The sequence below is a fragment of the Phyllobates terribilis genome, unplaced genomic scaffold, assembly GCF_046119375.1.
Source record: "Phyllobates terribilis strain yellow unplaced genomic scaffold, ASM4611937v1 Scaffold_7__3_contigs__length_470593459, whole genome shotgun sequence".
Taxonomy (NCBI): domain Eukaryota; kingdom Metazoa; phylum Chordata; class Amphibia; order Anura; family Dendrobatidae; genus Phyllobates; species Phyllobates terribilis.
The window spans coordinates 329,990,930-330,015,863 of NW_027362767.1; the positions used below are offsets into that span (position 1 = coordinate 329,990,930).

Genomic DNA, 24,934 nt, shown 5'->3' on the forward strand with positions numbered 1-24,934 from the left:
CGCCCTGGAGCCTTTTTGACAACAATGGAAGCTCTCTCCTTGAAGTTCTTGATGATGCGATAGATTGTTGACTGAGGTGCAATCTTTGTAGCTGCGCTACTCTTCCCTGTTAGGCCATTTTTGTGCAGTGCAATGACGGCTGCACGTGTTTCTTTAGAGATAACCATGGTTAACTGAAGAGAAACAATGATACCAAGAACCAGCCTCCTTTTAAAGTGTCCAGTGATGTCATTCTTACTTAATCATGACTGATTGATCGCCAGCCCTGTCCTCATCAACACCCACACCTGTGTTAATGGATCAATCACTAAAACGATGTTAGCTGCTCCTTTTAAGGCAGGACTGCAATGATGTTGAAATGTGTTTTGGGGGTTAAAGTTCATTTTCTGGGCAAATATTGACTTTGCAAGTACAGTAATTGCTGTTAAGCTGATCACTCTGACATTCAGGAGTATATGCAAATTGCCATTACAAAAAATGAAGCAGTAAACTTTGGAAAAATTACTATTTGTCTCATTCTCAATACTTTTGGCCATGACTGTACAGACAGAGAGTAAAGTCCTTTAATTGAAATAAACACAGATTCCTTTATTTGAAAAAATACTCCATCCTTTTTTTCCATTACTGTAAAATGAAAAAAACAATAAAACACCATATTCCTCACCTGTCTGCCGATAATCCATTTGTCCCAAGAAGAGCCCAACTCTGCTTCATCTGGATTGCTTGGCTGAGTGATGGTATGATGCGACTGCTCAGCCTCGAATCCAGAAGACGCTGAGCTGCACGTGAGAGCACAGCTTCAGTGACTAGTGGTAACGTCATTGAGGTTACCGCAGATCACAGGCGGCTCAAACTGAATTAACTGCAGTAACCATCATGACGTCACCACTAGCACCGTGAGAAATTTCTCACAGTCCTAGCAGTGACGTCATAAAGGTTACCGCAGTTCATCGGCCGTCTCACACTAAACTGACCATGGGAACGTGGTTGCCTGTTACCTGCGGTAACCTCAGACATTACTGCAGGCTGAGCTGAGTGGTCGCATCTTGCCACCGCTCAGCCATGCAATCCAGATAAAGCAGAGTTGAGCTCGTCGCGGGACATATGGATTATCAGCGGACAGGTGAGGAATATGGTGTTTTATTACTTTTATAGTAATTAATAGGTAAAAGATTGTGGGGAGTTTTTTTTTCAAATAAAAGATTTTACTTTGTCTGTTTATTACATTTGACTATGGGGTTAGTAATGGGGGCGTCTTACAGACGCCTCTCCATTACTAACCCCAGATCTTGATGGCAGAGGCCATGAAACAGCTGACATCAACCATAACCCTATTATCCCACTTGCCACCGCACCAGGGCACATGGGAAGAGCTAGGCTAACCGCCAGATTTGGCGCATCTTGTTGATGTGCCATTTCTGGGGCAGCTGAGGGCTGATGTTCTTAGCCTGGGAAGGGGTCAAATATCCCTGGCTATTAATATTAGGCCACAGCTGTCTGGTTAGCCTTTGCTGGTTAGTAATTATAGGGGGATCCCCTGTAAACTAAACGGCTAGCCAAACAGCTGTGAGTTATTAAAAGCCTGGGAATCTTTATGGCTATTGGCCTCTTTCCCAGATTAATAACATCAGCTCCCAGCGGTCAGCTTTCCCTCTGCTGTTTATAAAAATTATGCAGGAGCCCACATCATTTTTTTATTTAATACACCATGTACACAGTAGGTGCTGAATACAATTCCCATCATTGTCACCTGGTCACACTGATCTTAGGGAGACTGGGCGACAATGATGAGAGCTGCCTTCAGCACCCAGCGCCTGGAAACAGCGCGAACCGTACACCTTTTCCCAGGCGCCGGTACGTGTCACACTGATGACACACGGATGTCATCAGTGTGCATATGTGCGTCACGCTTTTCGTCCATAGTACTGGTAAAAAACGGACATTATCTGCGGACCGCCATTGAATAGAAAGGGTGTGTGTCCGTATGTACGGTCCCTAAAAAACGGATTTGTGAAGGGGGTCTTACACTGAGTTTTTGAAGCAGAAACTCGACAATTCCTCCTCAATCTCAAAACTCGTCAAGTTTTGACGATTTTTAAGTTTTAATATAGCTATGAAGCATGTTATGGATTGCTACATGCGTACAAGATCAGAACCACCATCAGAACACAAATTCAGCGCCAGAACCACCGTCAGTACATGAATAAATCACCAAGCTTAGTACAGCGATCAATTCTAATGTCAGGTCAGCCCCATATACAATTGCATCACATGACCCTACAACTCCCAGTATATACTTAACAAAAGCTCCCAGTATCTCCTTACCATTGTTATCAGCCATCATCAGACTGCTGACCATACAGGAACCACAGTACTGATGAGACACAGGCACTATCACAGATAAACATTTACATCCAGGTACCAGGTGACATATCTGATTGAAGTCGTTCCCATACCTTTTGTCTCCATATAGTACAGACACCATGATGAGATTTCATGGCCAGAGCTCATCTCTTCAGACTGCCCTCTTCTCCAGTCTTCTGCACTTCCCAGCACAGTTTACTTAAAAATAAAAGTATCATTACAGTGCCCCATAAATAAAAATATCTCCCATGCTAAGCCCTGGAATAAATTGCTCTTCATTGTGCTTCCTGCACAAAATATCCCCCACACTGCCCTTCTCTATAATATCCACCCAACTGGCCTTTTCCATAATATTCCCCCACGCTGCCTCTGCATAAAGTCCCCCATTGCCCCTCGCTATACTGTGCCCCTGTGAGCGAAATACGCTCTCTTCTATGCCTTCCGAACTCCAAATTAATAAGATTTGTTTTACGAGCGCTCGGGAAATCAGTACAGCACAGCCAGGAATGGTGTACTAGAAATAGACTTCTGCTTTATGAACACATGTGACACTTTAAATAGGGTCAGAGACAAAGGAATAGTTCCCTCTGACCTATGAACCAATAGTAACCATAGGGGAGTGAACAGTAATGTGAAACCTCACTGACCCTCAGTGTTACCTGATGACCATTACATAAGAGTGAAGACAAAATGGATACCACAGACAAACAAGATGGATTCTTTTCTCTCACATTTCCCCCCTTTTGTGACCAATTATGGCATCTCAGTTGGTATATAGGAGCGCGCTAGTCGCGTCCTCGGGACTTTCCTACCTGCTTCGCCTCAGTTCCCTACCTAAACACCTATAATTGTATCACAACAATGGATCTTTTCTTGTTTGGGGTCCATAGTATACAATCAGGGGTTCTGTGACACGGTTTTCCTTACATATAAACCTGAGTAACTTAGGTGTAACATACATCAGCACTTTTATGGCTACATATATCAACAAGCAGAATAATAATAATTGCATACATGTATAATCCCTGAGAGCCCCCCCACCTAGACCCTTGTCGTCATGTTCCTGTAACCACTTATCCCAGTTATCTTCTGTATAGCAGTCCTAACCTTGAGATTTCCCTTAACGTCCATGTAATGACAACATGCGGGACTGATGATCTGACATCCCTCCTTCCTTAGCGGTCAGGTAGTCCAGCACTATGGTGTGTTGATTAGTGACTACAATTAGCTGTTTCTGTATTATATTAGATGCATTAAGGACATCAAGCACCTGGAAGATCTGGTCATCTAGATAATCAGTCGCCTCTACCAGCTTATCCCACATCTGCGTTATGGACGGGTAAATCAATACGCTGCTCACAATCTTATTTGCCACCCCCATTTCTACAAGATGCGGTTTACCCTTGGGTCTGGGATTGTCTGCAGCTCGTCTATATAATATGTGTAGAGGGATTGCTTTAACATTTACTCTGGTGTGAGGCACTATAAAGGTTGATGGGGTCAGGAAGGCCAGTGTGCAGACCCCTGTGAAGTTATTAGGTAACCACTTGTAGGCCTGATGTCCACATACAATGTACAAACTCTCCGGTGCTCCCATAACAGTGTTATTGAATAGACTAGTAATCCATTTAGACAACAAGGTGGAGCTTAATATGTCCATCATTTCTTCCTGATACTGAGTGTCATTTGACATAATACCTGATATCAGTCTTTCCAAGGTGACGTTTACACAGTGAAGCTCAGGATTGAGCGTGGCATCGACCACTACACACTGTGTGATGTCGGTACAGACCCGTTACACTCAGAGAAAGCGACGTCTCTGGATCTTATCTGGATGCAGCTGCAAGAGGTGAAGTTCAGATAACAGGAGAGGTCAGCACGACTAGAAGCCCAAGGCATTCCTGTCTGTCTTAGAGGCGGACCACTCCTGTTGAACAACAACCACGGCACTGTCACCCGTGCAGCTACAGGCAAACCTACAGCTCTCTCTTTCCTGCTGTTATCTAGCTTAGTGGGAAAAGTGCGGTTACTCAAATAGAACATTTCTTTCAGTTACTGGAATGGGTTAATAAGGCATAGTATTGGAGCTCACAGGACTGTGAGTGCAAATCCAACAGTCTTTTGCTAATGTACTCGTGTCCATGTCTTTTAAAAGTACTTGGTGATGTCTAATGAATTTATCTCAGTCATCATTCAGAACTTCATTTAATGTCTTTGCTAGAGGCAATGCCACCACTATCCCCATTAGAACTGGTAAAATGGTCATCATTCTGCTGGTGGAGTGACTCGTTTACAGTGGCTGGCGTGTATCCAAGTGGATTTTCCCTCAAGCTTGACCGAAGTTGCTGTGGTCAGAAGAACTTGGAATGGCCCATCAAATCTTGGATCAAGGCTTTTTCTGTTGTGTCTTTTTAGGACCACCCAGTCTCCAGGCTTGAGATCATGTGTTCCAGACACTGATTCAGGGTCTGGAATGGAAGAATACACCTGTTTATGCACTGTTTAGGCGATTATGCAAGGCATACACATAGCTAGTCAGGCTGTCATTTTGCATGTGAAGTGACTGTGGGAAATATAACCCTGTTCTAGGTACTGAACCAAAAAGTATCTCATATGGATTGAGACCTGTTCTTATACTTGGAGTGTACCTTATTGAGAAAAGAGCTAGAGGCAAGCATTCGGTCCATGGTTTGCCGGTTTCCTCTTTTGCCTTCTGAATCTTTAACTTTAATATCCCATTCAGTCTTTCTACCTTCCCACTACTATGTGGATGATAAGGTGTGTGTAAACCCTGCTCAATTCCCAAAGACTTTAAGATCTCTCTCATGATCTGTTCATTGAAATGCGTACCTCTATCACTTTCAATCACTTCAGGAACCCCATGTCTACATACCACCTCATTCATGAGTTTTTGAGCAGTAATCTTTACCGTCGCTTTCTGCACCGAATATGCCTCAGGCCAACCTGAAAAGAGATCAACACACACAAGCACAAACTCATATACCCCTACTCATGGTAGTTGTATATAGTCAATCAGCAATCTCTGGAACGGTAGAGCGGACGAGGGGTGTGTTTCTGTGGGATCTTCACAGCTTTCCCTACGTTGTTGTGCACACGTCATACAAGACTGTGTGTGCCTGGCTGCTGGACCCTGGCGCCACCCATACCTTGTCTACCAAAGCACATATAGCTGTTTTTGATAAATGTGTTAGTCCATGGATTACCTGGGCCGTCACCGAGTAAAGAGCTGGCGGCAGGCAGAGCTTACTGCCCTTTTTCCACAAACCTTCCTCAGTCAGCTGGGCTCCCTGCGTCTCCACACCTTCTTTTCCTGTTGAACCGCCTGTTTCTGCAGGGATTTAAGAATATCAGGAGTGACAGGTGCCACTGAGGTCACAGTCTGTACCGCTGCTAAACTCTCAACTCTCGGCCTCTTTGCTGCTTCGTTGGCAGCATCCGCATGAGCATTTCCTCTGGCTTCATTGGTGTCAGCTCGAGTGTGAGCTTTTATCTTCACCACACCAAGCTTAGTTGGTAACATAAGATCCTTCATCAGGGCCCTTACGCTCTCTGTGGTTTATAGGTTTTTCATGTGACTTTAGGCAAGATCTACTATCTACACACACATTTGGCCGTCTTACCCTTTGCCGCTCTACACGCCTCAGTGAGTGCCCTCAGCTCTGCCTCCTGTGCCGATAGGTGAGGAGGGAGTGGTTAAGCTTTTATTACCTCATGTTGTGTGACCACAGCATATCCAGTATAGAACCGACCAGCATCTTGGCATTTGGATCCATCTACAAAAAAAACCCTCAAAATCTGCATTAGCAATGGGTTCACCTGAGACATGTTCAAACCCTGCCGACTCTTTAGCAATGGGTTCATCTGAGACATGTTCAAACCTTGCCGTCTCTTGCTACATCAGAGAAACACAATCATGGGGTTTATGTATTTCGCCTATTTCCTCCTCTGTCAGAGAATGTAAAAATAGTTCATTTTCCCCATCTTTCCCCCCTTTTTGAATCCAATGGCAGAAGCGTAACTGGATTCAAACCTGTAAGTCATTTGAGGTCTACATTTGGGGGAATGAGGAGGGCACATCGAAGACAAAGTTGCTGGGTCATTGAAATGTGCCTAGGATGTACCTGACTGAGGACACCATGTATTGTCATGAGTGTAAAGTGTGACCTTGTAATCAATAACTATTTCTGTGGCCTTTTCAATCACGGCTTGAACCGCAGAAATGGCTCTAACACAAGAGGGTGCCCCCCCAGGCAACAGGATCCAGCCTAGCTGAGTAGTAGGCCACTGGTCTGTGTAGTTTTCCCGTGTTTTTGGGTAATGCAACCTACTGTATTGTGACCTTTCTTTCCTCTGTGAAATGTCTGGTGTATTGTGACATGCCATGTCCTAAGAAGACTATCTTCTGGTGATAAACCTATGGTTTCTTTTTATAGGCCTTACATGCACGTTCTGCTAGTGAGCACCAAAGTGAGACGACTCCTGACATGAGACTTTGTCAGAACAAAGTAATAAAACTTCCACATACTCTGAAGCATCACCACCTCCAAACATGGAGGAGTCAACAAATTTTCAAAATGAGAAAACATTGCAAAACTAGACATTATCGGTGAATTCTGAGCACCTTGTGATAGCACTGTCATCCATGTAAATTGTTTATGACCAAGGAAAAATAAATAAATAAAAACAAATAAATACCGGCAGTCTGGGTACAGAGGCACTGAAAAGAATGCATTTTCTAAGTAAATCACCATGAAATGCTTTGATGATTTCTCAAAGAAAAACACTAATTGCATACAGACCCGGCTGTCCAGTATCTATTAAGGAAAAAATAAAAATGTGCCTGGAGTTCATTTTAATCATTGAGATAGAACCTCTAAAATTTGAATTTCTCTCATTATAATTTTTATCTAGTGGTTTTCAATAATTAGGATGAAGGGAAAAAGTCATCCCCAGCTATCTGCTATGTGAGTGGGGGCTGCTGCATTCCTGTCTCTCCCCCCCCCCCCTTTTTCTATGGTAAAGAAAAAAAAACTTACTCTCTCTGTTCTGTAAGTTTAGATCAACTCTTGCTCCACCCCTTTGGCTACTTGTAGCAAATCCTTTGGGTCCTTCCCCCTCCGCTCTGGGCGCATTTTTACAAGTCCCTCTCTAATTGGTTTCTTTAACCCATCCACAAAAGCATTTCCCAATATACGTATATTACGTATATACGTATATTAAGAGTGTCCCCTGGAAAATATCCCATATCTGTCCAAGTCATCTGTAAACGGGCAAAATATTTTTCTAAAGCTTCATCTTTTTCTTGAGTTACGTTATTTAAAGATCTAGATTGTTCTCTCTGTTTTGTCAATGCCCAATGCTGCAACATCTTACAATATTCTTCTCCTGACTCTAATCTCTGTAAATATTCTGTTCCAGGTCTGTCAATCAGATAGTCTTTTGGCCGTCCTGTCTCTTGCTTTAGAATATGTGCAGTCACATCTCCTCCTTTTGCGTCTACTAACGATTCTAAATCCTGCCATGTACAGTTGTATGTAACCTGTATCTGCTGAATTTGTCTAGCAAAAGGAACAGGCTTCTCATCAGGGAAGTTGTTTCATCACCTTGTGAGGGGGGCCATGCCTCGTGTGAGGAGTACTGGTCATTGGTATGTGAGAGTATCCTCTATCAGTCCCCCCCTTCTCACTGCTCTCTTCCCCCTCCCCATCCCATGTAATTGGCTCTGGGGAGGAGGTGTACTATCAGCTACAACATGCGTCTTTGTTATAACTGGAAAAATAGGAGCAATTGGGGAACTGAATTTAAATTTAGTTATCTTGCAATTTGAACCGTTATTTTTCCATCCCATATTCTGTACCCTACATACTGTACATGTCCACCTTCCTGGTCCGTTATAAGGAGGCGGTACTGATGATTCTGTCTCATTAAGTCCATTGTCAAAAGCACTCACACAATACTTTTACTTATAGTGCTTTTCTCACACTTTCTGCACTAATTACTTCCAGAGCCAACATTCTTTACCTGCTCAGCCTTCTCCCTGAACACATACGGACCAGACCCCTTATGTGGGGAATTTCAGTCATTTCAACATTCTTTTACTATCCATTATGGCATCCTTGCCTTCACGTTATCTGCGCATTCTACTTTTTGCTGTCTTTCCACTGGGTTTCTGTCTCCATTTACACGACAAGTTTACCATACTTGCCTCAAAATCAGTGCTAGCACAATATCAACAATAGGCACAAAGCCAAGGGTCCAATAGGGAGGCACACAGCCACAGATCCTATTATTCTGTAGAGTAGTCCGTCACAAAGCCACAAATACTACATACAATACAGCCCGTAAATGATCCATAAGATATCCCTCTGGTGAGATGATCAGTCTCATCAGCCAAACAAGATTCAGTAACACAACAATCCTCTAAGTATAAGTACCACTATATCACACTCATACACTGATCAGATCACATGCACACAGTTCAAAAAGGCATAGGTAACTCTTCCCAGTTCTTGGACTAGACTATTAATTGCAAAAATAACTCACCCGGATTGGAGGTGACCAGCTCACAGTAAAACTGAAATACAATTGTAAGAATAAGCTTCTTACCTTATGCTGCAGCGTTTGAATTCACTTTTACTGGAGAGTCCTCCTCACTCTAGATCCGGATGGTATAATGCACGTCTAGTCCCGGGTTTCGGCACCAAATTCTGTGAGCGAAATACGCTCTCTTCTATGCCTGCCGAACTCCAAATTAATAAGATTTGTTTTACGAGCGCTCGGGAAATCAGTACAGCAAAGCCAGGAATGGTGTACTAGAAAAAGACTTCTGCTTTATTAACACATGTGACACTTTAAATAGGGTCAGAGACAAAGGAATAGTTCCCTCTGACCTATGAACCAATAGTAACCATAGGGGAGTGAACAGTAATGTGAAACCTCACTGCCCCTCAGTGTTACCTGATGACCATTACATAAGAGTGAAGACAAAATGGATACCACAGACAAACAAGATGGATTCTTTTCTCTCACACCCCCTTTCACAATTTCCCCCATAATGTGCCTTCACAGTAACACTGACTCGCTCCTTCATCTAAAATAAGTGCATTTAATCTTCAACTCCTTCACGGAGCATTTATCGTTGTCCACTGTCTCTGCTGCCTCTGAAGTGCCAGCAGCAATGTGATGAAGTCAGCTGCGTGATGACCTCATCACACTGATGCACATTGGGGCGGGGGCTGCCAAGCACTTTTCTGCCCCATTCCTCAAATGTTCAAATTAGTACATTTGAATATAGGAAGAAAAGAGCCGGCCTCTCCCAGTTCCTGCAGGTTGCAACAAACCCTTTGGTGGGCCGTATGTTGTGCAGGCCTGGTCTAAACCATGATTCCCTTGCCTTTCCTGTGCTGTAGGATAGCAAAGACAAGGGAAGCATGGTTAAGACTGACAAGGAACAAAGTTGATCCGGCTCCACCAAGTAAAATCAGTTTTTTATTTGGTTGTGTTAAAATCGCGATAAACATCCACATAATATCCTTGTGGAAAATACAAGTTGTTTCTGGTGCATGTAGCATTTTTACTCATGTACAAAAAAATGCATTAGTGTTTTCTACATAGATATTATCTGGATGTTTATCAAGATTTTAAAAAGACTGAAAAAAAAAATAATGATTTTACTCCGTAGAGCCGGATCAACTCTTTGGAACACAGAACAGCACCGATGCCAAAATCTGGGAACAGAGGATCGCAAGCTGTTGTGGTGAGCTGGCTACTCGCGTTTAGACTTACCCTTTTACTCCATATGTCACTGTTGAGGCCATCCTGGAAGTCGGAGGAACAATAGCCCAACACCTGAGCAGTGGAGGTAGAGGGAGGCTAATGGAGGGCACCAAGTAGAGCAACTAGACATGAAAAAATTATATTATTAAAGAGACCCTCCATCTGAAGAGTGACTACATTTCTTATGATGTGATAAAGGTCCTTCTACTATCATGCATCAGCCACAAAACTTATGGCTTCATTTGTCAGGCAGCAAACCAGACCCCTGCTCTACACTAATGAGGGTCAAAAATACCAAAAACGCCATATGCAGGAGGGGGTCTCTATTCGCTTTAGTAAAAACCCTAAGTCATGCGGCAAGTCTGTGATGAGACACCCCTTTAACAGAAGCATGTTAAATTTCACTTTTCTGATTAAATCCTAACCGTGTTCTACCTGAACGGATGACAACTATTTGAAGAAAACGTAGCACTTTTACAGCTTGCATCGTTCCGCACCTAACAGAAAACCATATTTGCAGGCAGGGAGCAGAACGTGGGTTTTTGCATATATTTCAGGTCACAATTTCACAGCATTGTGGCATAACAAAATGGGGATATTAAAAATGCTAACGTGCCAGCTTCCAACTTCAAACAGTGACCTTCCAGATTGCTAGGCAACATCAAACCTACTCAGCGAAAAAATAAGATTGAGTAAAATGGCTGGAAACACATTAAATCTACTGTTTGGCAAAGTAAACCTGTCATTAGCATCGCTGTAATTCTGAAGGAGAAAGGGTGGCTGGTTGTATCAAAACAGACAAATTGCCCTCGTCCGCAACAACCGTCCGGTCCCGGTCAGCAAAGGCTCCAGATATCAGTCCCACAGAACAAAGAAACACAAGTCAACACGACAATGTGCTCAGCCCTGAAATCTTTACATTTGCTTATATAATCTCTTACCCATTTTTGTTTTTCACTTTCATTTTACCTTTCCTTCTTTCAAGAGACAATTTTATTTTTTCATAGTATGAGTGGAAGCTTTGAACGCCACAGTCTCATTTACTATATACGAGGTTATACCTTAATATGAAAAACAGAAGAATGTATAAATTCTATTGGCTAAATTGCTGGCGACATGTTTTTTTTGCTCAGGCGTCAACATTGCCAGGACCCACCGTGAACGGATCATCATGAATGATAGTGGAAACTCTGCCAACTGAAATGCCTAATTCATGAAATGTACCACTATCTCCTCTGAAGAGGTTTTGACAAGTCATCTTCAATTGATTACCTACCCCGTTTAACTGCTTGGCCCAAAACTTTACTTACAGTTGAAACCAGAAGTTTCCATACACTATATAAAAAGACACATATGCATGTGTTTCTCAATATCTGACATGAAATCAGCATAAACCTTTCCAGTTGAAGGTCAATTAGGATTTCCATAATTTTTAATATTTGGTAAATCCCAAAATAATGAGAGAGAAAAATGTTTTAAGGCATTTCTATTACTTACTACAAAGTCAAAAGTTAACATACACTAAGATTACTATGCCCATATGATGATGTCATGTGTTTGGAAGCTTCTGTTTTTTTGGCAACATCTGAGTTGGAGACACACCTGTGCATTTATTTTAATGCACACCTGAAACACACTGGTTCTTTGTGTAGCACCATGGGAAAGTCTAAAGAAATCAGCCAAGATATCAGGAAGAGAATTGTGGACTTGCACAAGTCTGGCTCATCCTTGGGTACAATTTCAAGTACAAACAAGATGGGAATGTGCAGCCATCATACCGCTCAGGAAGGAGACCGGTTCTGTGTCCCAGAGATTAATGTGCTTTGGTCCGACATGTGAATATCAATCCAAGGAGAAAAGCAAAAGACCTTGTGAAGATGATGGCGGAAGCTGGTAAGATTGTGTCAATAACCACAGTGAAACGAGTACTGTATCAACATGGGCTGAAAGGCCACTCTGCCAGGAAGAAGCCATTACTCCAAAAGAAACATAAAAAAGCCAGATTCATGTTTGCAAATGCACACAGGAACAAAGACCTTAATTTTTGGAGACATGTCCTGTGGTCTGAGGAAACTAAAGTGTAACTTTTTGGGCATAATGACCATCGTTATGTTTGGAGGAAAAAGGGAGAAGCTTGAAAGCCTAAGAACACCATCCCAACTGTGAAACACAGGGGTGGCAGCATCATGTGGGGTTGTTTTGCTGCAGGAGGCACTGGTGCACTTCACAAAGTAGATGGCATCAAGAGAAAAGAAGATTATGTGGCAATACTGAAGCAACATCTCAAGACAACATCTCAAGACAACAGACTGGAAGTTAAAGCTTGGGCGGAAATGGGTCTTCCAAATGGACAATGACCCGAAGCATACTGACAAAATGGTAACAAAGTGGCTTAAGGATAACAAAGTCAATGTTTTGGAGTGACCATCACATAGCCCTGATACAATCAGATTGAGAATTTATTGGCAAAGCTGAAAGGGCAGGTGCGAGCAAGGCGACCTACAAACCTGGATCAGTTACACCAGTTTTGTCAGGAGGAAATTCCAACCAACTATTGTGAGAAGCTTGTGGAAGGATATCCCAAACGTTTGACCCAAGTCATTCAGTTTAAGGGCAATGGTAGCAAATACTAATGAAATATATGTAAACTTTTGCCTTTGCAGTAAGTATTAAGAATGCATTAAAACATTCTCTCTCTCATTATTCTGGCATTTGGCAAATATTAAAAATTATGGTAATCCTAATTGACCTGAAACAGGAAAGGTTTATTCTGATTTCATGTCAGATATTGAGAAAAACATGCATATGTGTCTTTTTATATAGTGTATATAAAGTTCTGGTTTTAACAGTACATTCTCACCATACACACCAATCATCCTTTCATGGATTTCTTTAGGGTTCTTTTCTTCCTTTGTAAAGAATTTAATCATGAAACGCAGCTCCAAATCCCTCACTTTCCTAGAAGAGCTGCACTGTACTGCACTTGCCATCCTGTCACTTCCAGTGCTTTCATAATATTCAACTTCAACTTTAATTTTCAACTATTCTACGGTGTGTTGTCTGTCCAGACTTGGCGCAACATGCACAGAAAAGCTCAGCTCTCCAACTCTGACAGAAGATGATGGAGTAGATCGCTTATTGAACACCCCCTCGTAGAGGTAGTGCTTTGGTTACAAACCATGTAGGTTTGTACTCCAGTTAAATTTTTATGAAATTTGGAATAGGTAGAGGGCCGGCAAATGGTTAAACACAAAACACAGCTAAAAACATCCAAGAATGGCTGAGATCAAAGCATTGGATTATTCTGAAGTGGCTTCAAGGAGCCCTGATCTAAATCTTCTTGAACACCTACGGAGTAGGGATGAGCCGACCCGTGGAAGTTCAGGTTCGCCCAAACTTTAGTCCAAGGTTCGGTTTGTGTACCAGAACTGTACTCGAACTTGAACCCCATAGAAATGAAATGAATGGAGAACCGAACTTTGGAGCTGGAAAATCTCTCTCCCCCCAAAGGTAAAACGGACTTCCAGAAGTCAGTGTTCGGAGTTCAGCACTGGACGCTAAGTGTCCGGTACGAATCCCAAACCTTACAAGTTCGGGTTCGCACATCTCTACTGTAGAAGAAACAAGCAGTCTGGAGAAGGCACCTTCACACCCAAGACAGCTGGAGCAGTTTGCACATGAGTTGACTAAAATACCTGTGGAGAGGTGCAGAAGTCTCATTGAGAGTTATAGAAATCGTTTGTTTGCAGCGATTGCTTCAAAAAGTTGTGCAAAAAATGAGTTTTTGCCATCTCATCTGAAAGCAGCATATTTTAGGGGAAGAGACCCCGATTCCAGTGATGTATCACTTAATTTACTGGGTGCAGAAGTTGTGATACAATTCGTTATCCCGGCTGTAAAGATGCCAGAGCTCAGATAGCTCACCTTGCCCAAACCACTGATCAGCAGCTTTTTATGTACATTATATATTGACAGTAAAGCTGTGGGTCAGTGCTGGGGGCGGAGTTGGACTAGGAGGCACGCAGGCAGCTAGTCCGGCAGTGATCATCTCCTGCTGATGAAACGCTAATTGTATTAAAACAACCGCACACAGCCTAGTAAGCGATATCGCGTAAATCAGTGTCTGAGCCCCTACCTCATGCTGCCCTCAGATTACATGGCAAACCCTGCTGACAGATTCCCTTTAAGCGTTATCATTTTTGTCCAGGCCCTTTTCACTAGTTTAACAATTTTCTGTTGAATCAAAACTCAAAAGCAATGCGTCTAATTTTCAGTAGATTAAACTGACAAAAGTAATTTTCAGTCTTATATTTCAGTGACTATTGTGGTTTTTTTTTTACTTTACAACAATTAGTCAATATATGGTGAATTTAGCTTTAACCCTGCATGATTTTCAGGGTTATCCATACTGACAACTCCAGGACAAGCGACCAAGTAAAACATGGCAACGGTGAAATAAAAATTTATGTTTTCTGGAGGTAAAAACACTATACAAATACATAATGTGCAACAGGATAACTTACATGTGGCTACAGCCAGCCATTGTTCGGTAAGCTTTACATGGCATTGGGTGCAATACATTTCTTTTTAAATAGGTGCAATACGGAATTTAAATTACATTGTCAGTTCATACGATATTAAAAAAACAAACCACCATCTCTTCCAGGCCTGGATCCCTTCATAGAGATTACATAAAAAGAGCCTGTCTGCTACTACAATACTGGCTACAAGTTATGTCAGTTTTATTTCTCTAAGAACAAAAAATACAATATACATATAAAAAAAGTGAATGTAAAACCCGGGGGCGACTAATAGAATAGCAGAACTCCTGCATACAGTATACGGCACTGGGTTAACACATTCCACTGTAACAGCTGATCGCACAGGAGAGCGCGGCGTGTAAACAATACAGAACGGCAACTTTCATATTTACAGATCCTGTCTATCGGGAGGAAAAATTGGAATGGCTTCCAGCATGTCACACTGATGGTATGACGTGTAGTAGGTGAAGTGTTTATTTACAAAAAAAAAAAAATTGTTCTGGTGTCTGTGTGCCCAACTTGACTTTCTCCTACTCAGCAGAGGTCAGCGACCGGTTGCCCGTAAACACCAGGACTGGTTGCCCATTAGACCGCAGTGTGCACTGGAGTTGCGGAATGTGAAGGGGAAGATCCTCGGTCCGATGAAGAGGACACAGATCTAGTGGTTGCTTCACGCTGTAGCTCTTCCACTTTTTTCTGTAGCTCTGCTCGAATTGCCAAAAGATCCTTAAGGTTCTGATGAATTGGCATCTACAAATGTAAAAAGAAAAACACACTAATCAGTATTGCGCCATCTATCCTCTTGGTCTGCTTATACAGATTTCTGCACTCGGGTAGGGACTTCCTGCACCTTCTTAAACAATCATATACTGCAATGTACCGTACTATATATACATGCATGTGTAAAAGCACTTGTGTGTAAGAGGCCACTCAATATACAGGCCACCATCCAGTGCAAAGGCCTAGTGCTCGCGGAGGGTCCTCTTAACATGTCGATTTGGGCTCTGCAATAAAAAGGATCCAACAGCACCTATTATGGAACCACCACCCATAGCCACAAGTACTCTTAAGTTGCATTTACACTGGAAGACAATTGTGAACAATGGTTGTTAAAAAGGCTCCTTTTAAGATTATCTTGCCGTGTAAACAAGCTGCCGATCACCCGATGAAAAAGCAAAACACTCGCTCATCGGTTGAAATGATCCAGCTATTAAACGACTGCCGACTGGTAAAGGTTTACAGATAGGCGGTTGTATGGTGCTGATGGTTGGTTCGTATATCCAGACCATTACTCCAATACAGCAATAGAATAGGAAATTCCAGTCCCTTCCCCCAATTTACTGCATTGTGGATCAACTTGTCCTGTAAATTAAGTGCTCTGTAAATGTTCCTGCTCAGCTTGGTGGCCGAGACTAAGGGACTTTACAGACAGATCTCGTCCACCACATAAAAAACTTCTATCCATGTTTCACTATGTCAATTATTAAATGCTGACAAGGGTATGTTCACATGGAGAAAATACAGATCTGACCCGTCAGACATGAATCTGCAGTGGATTGTGCTGCGGCTCCGCCATTGTGGTTTTCAGGTGGCATCCACTTCAGTAAGTGAGGTTTCATTATTTGAAGCTGTTTGGGAACTTGTTGTATGACCACAATACAGACTTCCTATTGAAAACAATGGTGCCTGTTTTATAAGTGTTTATTGTGCAGATTTGGTCAAAATTCATGCAAAAAAATTACTTAGTGAAATTGCACCATAATACTCCCTTGAGTTCCTCCCTGGGACACTTTCTAGCCTCTGTAGTAACATTCGGGGGGCTACTCCGACTGCGCCACATAGGTAGACAGGGATATAAAGTTCTTGCCAGATTACACATAGGGACATAATCTGTACCCTCCCCGACTCCATGATTATATAACTCTCCAATAAAAAAAATTAAGAGATTGGCAGACCCCAGACCTTCAGGAGGGGAACACATGGCATTACCATGTAGCTAATGCTCCGCTCCTGAAAGGGTTCAATGGTGGGGCAGGTTTTTGCCCTGCACGTCCAAGGTATTCCTGGGCTGTGGTTGAGGAATAGGAGGAACCAGTCAGCTGGCCGTCATAGGGGAAGGTTAAAGCTTCTCCCCCAGCGGCAGCCATTGGTTGGTAACATTGTTTAGTAAACAAGGGCTCTGTTGGGGATCAAAGATGGCGACGCTGAGGGTCTGACTTTCGGCGTCTCCTACAAGAAAGTGCTGCCCCGACCTCCCTCTGTTATACACGTGTTGGTCATTCTGGTAACTTAATGGACAGGAATGTTGGGGTTAACGGGCTTGAGCTTTTGCCAATTGTTGGATATGGAAATTTATGGAATTTTGGGGATAAGTTTCTGTATGATTAACCATGTATGAAGGTTTTGCACTAGCGCTGTTTGTTAACTTCTAAGCTGCAAACTCAAGGGCACCTTTGTCTGAGTGCAGACTAGTTAGAGCTGTGCCAAGAAGCAATTCCAAAACTAAAATATAGAACTAATATCGGTATTTCTTATAAATGTAAACCAACTGGATATATAGGTAAAGGTGACAAACAGTGTTTTCTACCTTTTGTTATCTTCTGGCACATCCATATCGCTCAGCTCCTTCTCCATCACGTGGATTGTGGACACATACACCCGATGAGTGCACCAAAGATTGGGACGCATGGACATCCAATCCAGTACCCGGCCTAACAGGACGGACTTTTTGTTTTTTTTTGCCATTTTGCCAGGATCTCTATTGAACAAAGTGCAACGCTCTGTAGGACAGTTTATTTGGAACGAACAAAAGGATCATCATATGGATATATCTATAGGGATTTTCATATGGTACAGATCAATAGTGCCAGAAGATAACAAAACTTTTTTTGGAACCTTTACCTATATATCCAATTGGTTTATGTTCATATGAAATACCAATATTATTTCTATATTTTAGTTTTGGATTTACTTCTTAGCACATCTCTAACTTTTAACATTGGTTTCTGTATGATTATTCAAGTTAAAGGCCGTGGCCAATTGTATCCATCAAGTGATTGTGTCATGGTGTCTCTTATTCACTGTATATGTGTAATAATACACACTGCAAAAAGCAACCACTGACCTCTGCGGTACACCACGATGCCACAAAAAAAAAGTGTGTCTGCTCGCCTGGGACCACCCACTACCCCCTATGGAGCTTCCACTCGTTTTCGGTCCTCACTTTCTGATCCACGTTTCTATTTCTCAGCTCTTCTTTTTAAGAATGTGACATTCTGTAATCGTTCCACTTTTCTGTACTCTTTCCATTAGGATTGTTAACCCTTTGTAATATGATGCTAATACCCCACATTCCCACTGCTGTAAAACCCCTATGTACTGGTAATGGGACCCGTTTACAATTTAAAATAAATTTAAGTTTTTACAGTTAAAACAATGAAGACTGATACAGATTACTTGGGAAAGGAACGTAAAGTATAAAATCTTTGCTGCCATGTTCTAAAGTGTAGAGTTTTCATTTCTTCTAGAAATGCTTCAAGTGTTACAAGGAGATGCATAGGATCACTAAATCAAAAGAGCAGCTACTACACATCACTTACATCCGGGGGTAGCGAGAGAGCAGCAGCTTTCACTTCCTCCGGATTTGTGTGATTTGTCCAAAGGTTGGGAGAGTGAAGCCAGCACTGATTGGCTGCAGGGATCACATGACGTAACAATGTCACGCAATCCCTGGGAGAGCCAGTGCCAACACCGCTGGAACAGCGTCGGCACCACAGGTGATAATAGGTGTTACTATTTTACAAGGGGGAAAACATGGGGATTGAGAAAGGGTTGTCTGAGAGTTGACAACCCCTTTAAAGTGAAGTTGTGAGGTGTGGCCTCTATTGTTGGACTTGTTTTTTTCAGCACAGTGTACAGGGGCTCAATTGGATTGAGATCTAGGTAATTTGGAGGACAAGTCAATACCTTAAACCGTGTCACGTTGCTGAAACTACACATGAACAATTCTTGCAGGTCTGTTAATCTGCCGATATAGACCACTGCTATTAGGCAACATCATTGCCATAAAGGGTACAATTTGGTGCGGATTTTCTGCTGTGATTCAACAAATGTAAAAAAAACAAACCAAAAAAAACCACTATCACCCTCCCTCCTCCCCTGGATCTTCAATTGTAACTCTCCCCTGGTCTGTGTACACCCAACCTTCAGCGTTTATGTACTGATGATGATGCAGCAGTCACGTGGCTACAAATCTGATATCTGAGTGCAGCAATGGACTAAAAATATTTGTGCACGGTCTCTATGAGCTAGATAAGTGATGGAAATTCAGTAAAATTCTGTTTAGCATTAATCTATCTCTGCTTGCTATTATACGTCTTCCCAGGTATCTAAGGGCTCGATCCATAAGAATGGCCTTTCGTACGCTAGTCTTAATGAGTTGTGTGCATCTCATCACTGGCGTGCGCCTCGACATAGATGTTCCAGTGAAAGACTGGAGTAGATTTCTGGTGTAGGTTTTAAAGAATTTGGTAGGCTTTGCACAGCACTCCCGACAATCAGCTGTTCCTGATGCCGGCCGGATGTTCTGACTTGCGGAGCTGCACAGAACAGCTGAGTCAATAGAATAGTGGCCACGGCCGGGTACTGCACATCCACCCCTATTTGAGTAAATAGGTGGCAGAGGTGCAGTACCTGGCTGCGGCCACTATACCTTTCACAGAGCTGTGCAGCTCAGCCCTTCCATCCACCGCCGGCACTGGGAACAGCTGATCAGAGGGGATGCCGGGTGTTGCGCCCCCACAAATCAGATATTGGTGACTCAATATAAAAGTCTCGGACAAGCACTTTAAGGTTGGGTATGTACCTAGATATACGCAATCGTTGGTCTTCTATTCAGACACTCAGGCGGAGCTGCAGGTAGACACAAACCCTTCATAGATATTGAATACTAATAAAAGAACAGGTAAGTTATAAGGAGATTTCACATAAAAGTGATAAATAACGGATTAATATTTTTTCTTTGCAAATTCACATAAAATATGGGTTGATGGGTGCATCTTTATATAAAACCCCAAAAGTCAAGAATTATGATAAAAAGGATTGATGTGGAGGATGGGGGTAAGAGATGGGCTCGGCGAGGGCTTCTGCACAAAGGCTACTCCTATTTACAACGTGCGTCTGGCTGGATAATGGACCGAGCGTTACACTCAAGGACACACTTCACCTTCAAAGCTCTTAAGTGATGAATCTATTTGTACTTGCTGAATGAGTCGGGTTTTTTTTTTTTTTATCTTCTGCTACAACAGGGAGTCTCGATATAAAACAAATGTGCTTTAATGTCACTGTGTGATCTCCGGAAAATCAGACCACCATTTATTCCCATTTATCTGCAAAAACACATTTCCTTCAAGACTTTTTTTTCCTGCGGTTTTGTTTTCTCCTGTGTTTCTCTTCATCATAAAACTAAAAAGCTCTCTGACTGGGTTTATATAAGCCAGCCCTGACGATTAAACGGAGTGGCAGATAAAGGCGGTGTTTAGCCATTAGAGAAGCAGGAATGGCAGACAATTAGCATCGCACTGCAGAGATCTACGGATCCACCATGCCAAGCTTTATCAGATCTGCGTACTATTAAGTAACGTCTACCTGTAATGAGCTATAATATGTAGGTTAATCAGAATATCACACTTGTCATACAGTGCTGCTCTACTTTATAATAGTAGTTAAAATCAATTTTCATCTGGGGAATCAAAGCAATAATCTGCTTATGTTTCTAATAGAAGACAATCTATCGTCAGTTAAAGTGAGTCCCCCAGCTCCAATATATAGGTATCAAAGTAAGCACAGGTCATTGTAGGGAACCCTGCGGTGAGAAAAGCCACACTTAGTTTAAAGGGAATCGGTCAGCAGGTTTTTGCTATGTAATGAAAGCTGTATGATGTGGGGGCAGAGACCCTGATTCCAGAGATGTGTCACTTAGTGGGCTGTTTGGTGCAGTTTTCATATAATCCCTGTACTCTCCGTGGTAGATGTAGCAGTGCTCAGAAAGCTGAGCTGTGTATAACGCCACCCACAACCCTAATTGGCAGCTTCCTGTGTACATGGTCTCCGTGGGTGCCTTCTACAGTTCAACTAAGTTTGTGGAAGATATTTAGCTCTCTAGGACCCTGCATATTCTGAAAGATGGAACTTTTGGATTCATATTAGTGTAGGAAAACACAATATTTTGGTATACATACAATTAACAAGAATAAATAAATTGACAAATTAAAAAATGAGACCTTAGTTATAAAAAAAAAAAAAAAAGAAAAGGAAGAAGAGGTGATGTGACAGGTTGGTCACCAATACTGCCATTAAATGGATGCAGCCATCAAACGCCACACAGACCAAGAAGCAAAGACACTGGTGTGGAACCAGAGTATCACTTTTAATATTTTACACCATTCTGAGTAGTTAAAAAAAAAATACAAAAATGGTCAATCAGATCGGACAGCCATACCACTAGAAGGTGACTCACTCGTCCGATGGAGGATACATCTCCACACTCACTAAGTCTCTGGCTACAAATGTTTTACCTTTTTTTAAACTTATACATTTTCCAGGGATGTGAACATTGTGATCCACCAACACCCTTTATATACCCAGGTTTTGTTCTGTGCACACCCAGCATGGATTACATGCTGTAGGCAATGAGCTGTGAACCACAAAGCAGATCACCATGCCATGCATAATTATTCTATTATTCCAGTACAGTTGTACTACTATTCAGACAGTAGGCTCTTCACTATTAAAGATCCTTCCTTTTCCCAGCTGAAAAAATCTAGACAAAAAAAAAAAAAACACACAGGATTTTTGATTACTCACTGTAAAATCTGTTTCTCCGAACCTTCATTGGGGGACACAGGAAACTATGGGTGTATGCTGCTGCCACTAGGAGGCTGACACTATGCACAAAAAAAAAGTTAGCTTCTCCCCAGCAGTGTACACCCCACCGACTGGCATTAAGCTAATCAGTTAGTGTACAAGCAGTAGGAGAAGCAACATTAAACAGAGAGAAATACGAAAATTCTAACAGTAACAGAAAAATAATAGTTAGTAAAGCTGTCAAAATGGGAAGGTGCTGTGTCCCCCAATGAAGGCTCCGAGAAACAGATTTTACGGTGAGTAACCAAAAATCCTGTTTTCTCTATTGCTTCATTGGGGGACACAGGAAACCATGAGACTTCCCAAAGCAGTCCCAGGGGAGGGAAACAGCAGTAAAAAAAACTCCATTCAGATCGGAGAACTAACCACTGCAGCCTGCAGGATTCTCCTAACTAGGCTGGCATCTGCTGAAGCGAAGGTATGAACCCTGTAAAACTTGGCAAACGTGTGGATGGAGGACCACGTTGCCGCTTTGCAAAGCTGTAGGGCGGATGCGCTATGACGAACCGCCCAGGAGGCGCCCACCGCTCGGGTAAAGTGGGCCTTAATCCTAGGGGGTGGGAGGGGAGTTAACTTGCTCTTACTCCGGTACGCCTCCAGGATTGACGTCCGATTCCAGCGAGCAATTGTAGCCTTGGAAGCCGGGAGGCCTCTCGCGCTGCCTCAGGGATGACAGAGGAAATCAGTCCTCCGGAAGGGGGTGGTTCTAGCCAGGTAAACCTGAACTGCTCTGACAAGTGCCATCCTATTCAGAGAACGTTCCAGAGGGTGAGACGGAGTCAGACAAGAGGAAGGGAGGATGATGTCCTCATTGAGGTGAAAGGTGGAGAACATGGTGGGGGAAAAAAAGAAGGCACCGGTCTCAAAACTACCTCGTCTTGGTGGAGGATCGGAAAGGGGGATCGACAGGAGAGAGCCGCTAGCAGCGACATGCGCCGAATGGAAGCGATTGCGACAAGGAAGGCCACCTTCCAAGAAAGAAGAGACAGATACTTCTTGGAGAGGTTCAAAGGGGGAACTCTTAAGAGCCTCCATGACCAGGTTGAGATCCCAGGGATCAACTGGCATTCGGTACGGAAGGATTGCGTGAGCCACTCTCTGAAAAAAGGTTTTTACCTGAGATTGAGAAGCCAAGATTTTCTGAAAAAGGATAGAAAGCGCAGAGACTTGGCCCTTCAAGGAGCTGAGAGTAAGTCTCGCATCAAGGCCAGCCTGAAGAAAGGCCAAAATAGATGGAAGGGAGAATCTCATAGATGCGGTGTGATTATTCTCACACCAACGGAAAAAGGCGTTCCACATCCGGTAGTATACTCAAGATTAAGGTTTCCGAACCTGGATCAACAACTGAACTACTCGTTCTGAAAAACCCGACACTCTTAGTACTGAGGGCCCAACAGCCACATCGTCAAATCAAGCAACTGAACTCTGGTGGAAGATGGGGCCCTGGGAAAGCAGATCTGGCCTGTTTTGAAGTTTCCAAGGGGCGTCCGTGACAAGATTGTCTACCTCTGCATACCAAGACCTCTTGGGCCAATTCGGGGCGATCAAGATGACTGACACCCCCTCTAATTTGATCTTCAGCAATCGGGGAAGGGGTGGAACAGATAGGGTAGAGCGAACTATGACCATGGTATCGCCAGCGCGTCGACTCCCACAGCGAGGGGGGTCGCGAGATTTGGAGACAAACTGCTACACCTTCCTGTTCAACCAAACTGCCACGAGATCCACAGCCGGAGTGCCTCACCTCAGACAAATCTGAAGGAAGCCATCCTGATGTAGAGACCTGAAGGAAGCCATCCTGATGTAGAGACCTGAAGGAAGCCATCCTGATGTAGAGACCTGAAGGAAGCCATCCTGATGTAGAGACCTGAAGGAAGCCATCCTGATGTAGAGACCTGAAGGAAGCCATCCTGATGTAGAGACCTGAAGGAAGCCATCCTGATGTAGAGACCTGAAGGAAGCCATCCTGATGTAGAGACCTGAAGGAAGCCATCCTGATGTAGAGACCTGAAGGAAGCCATCCTGATGTAGAGACCATTTCCCCGCTGTGAGGCCCTCGCGACTGAGAAAATCGGCGGCCCAGTTCTCTACGTCGGGAATATGCACAGTGGATATTGCCGGAAACCTGCTCTCTGCCCAGAGCAGGATCTTGGGAGACCTCTGGTAATGCCAAGGAATTCTGGGGTTCCTCCATGGTGGTTGAAATATGCCACCGCCATGGCACTGACAGGATTCGGACTGATAAGCCCATGAAAACAGTCTGCAGTAACGAAGGGACAGTAGAATGGCCCTGATCTCTAGGATGTTGATCGGCAGAGAGGACTCCTCCTGAGACCAACGTCAGTGGACCGTAAAGTTGCAGAACACCGCTCCCCAGCCGAGGCGGCTAGCGTCTGTCATCACCACCTGCGGGTGAACTGGGAGAAAGGATCGACCCTGAAGAGCGAGAGGGGAAGACCGCCACCAATTCAGGGACGCCCTGGCCCGATGTGAGATCCGAACTGGATGGTCCAGAGAGGACAGATCTGTTCCACTGGGAAAGAATGGCTTGTTAAAGTGGCCTGGTGTAGAATTGCGCAAAGGGAATCGCCTCCGACACCTCCACCATCCTTCCAGGATCGCCATAGCTGAGCGGAGGGATGAAGGTCGAGGGGTCTGAAGAGAGCGAACCCCACGCTGGAACAAGACAATATTTCTGTTGACTAGCCAACCGAGCCGAGACATAATATCGAGAGCGATGGAAAGACTTTCCTGGGCGAGGGAGAACGATGGAGCCTTGACGAGAATGTTGTTGAGATCGGGGATGACCACTAGTCCCCTGATTCGAAGGCCCATTACTGATGCCATTATCTTTGTGAAGACTCAAAGCAGTAGAAAGGCAGAGCGGCGAACTGGAAGTGTTATTGATGTACCGCAAAGCGCAGGTACCTTTGGTGCCCTGGGAAGATAGGGACATGAAGGTAGGAGTCTTGGAAGTCTATAGAGCACAAGAATTTTTGCAACTCCGTGGAAGCTATAACTGAACGCAGGGATTCCATTCCGAAATGGTGAAGATGGACCCTTCTGTTTAGTAACTTCAAATCCAGGATGGGTCAAAAGGACCCGTCCTTCTTTGGAACCACAAAGAGGTTCAAATAGAAGCCTGTGAAACGTTCCTGTGGAGGGACAGGAACGATGACGCCTTGTAGCCTGAAGATATAACTTCTCTGACCCAGGAATCCTCGACGGAGGTGAGCCAGACGTCCTTGAAATACAGAAGACAACAGCCCAGCTGAAGGAGTCCCTGGGCGATAGTGAGTCATGCGGAG

The 24,934-nt window shown here is 43.4% G+C and overlaps 1 protein-coding gene across 8 annotated transcripts in view; it reads right to left on the reverse strand.

Moving 5' to 3' along the window:
• Positions 1-14,607: 14,607 nt before the first annotated feature.
• The window catches only part of MTMR1 (myotubularin related protein 1), a 110,005-nt gene continuing 99,678 nt past the window's right edge, over positions 14,608-24,934 (reverse strand). For all 8 annotated transcript variants that reach the window (XM_073641211.1, XM_073641209.1, XM_073641208.1 and 5 more), the window contains one exon: positions 14,608-15,452. In XM_073641211.1, coding sequence (XP_073497312.1) covers positions 15,288-15,452 — 165 coding nt within the window. In that variant the 3' untranslated portion in view covers positions 14,608-15,287. The remainder of the gene's footprint in view (positions 15,453-24,934) is intronic.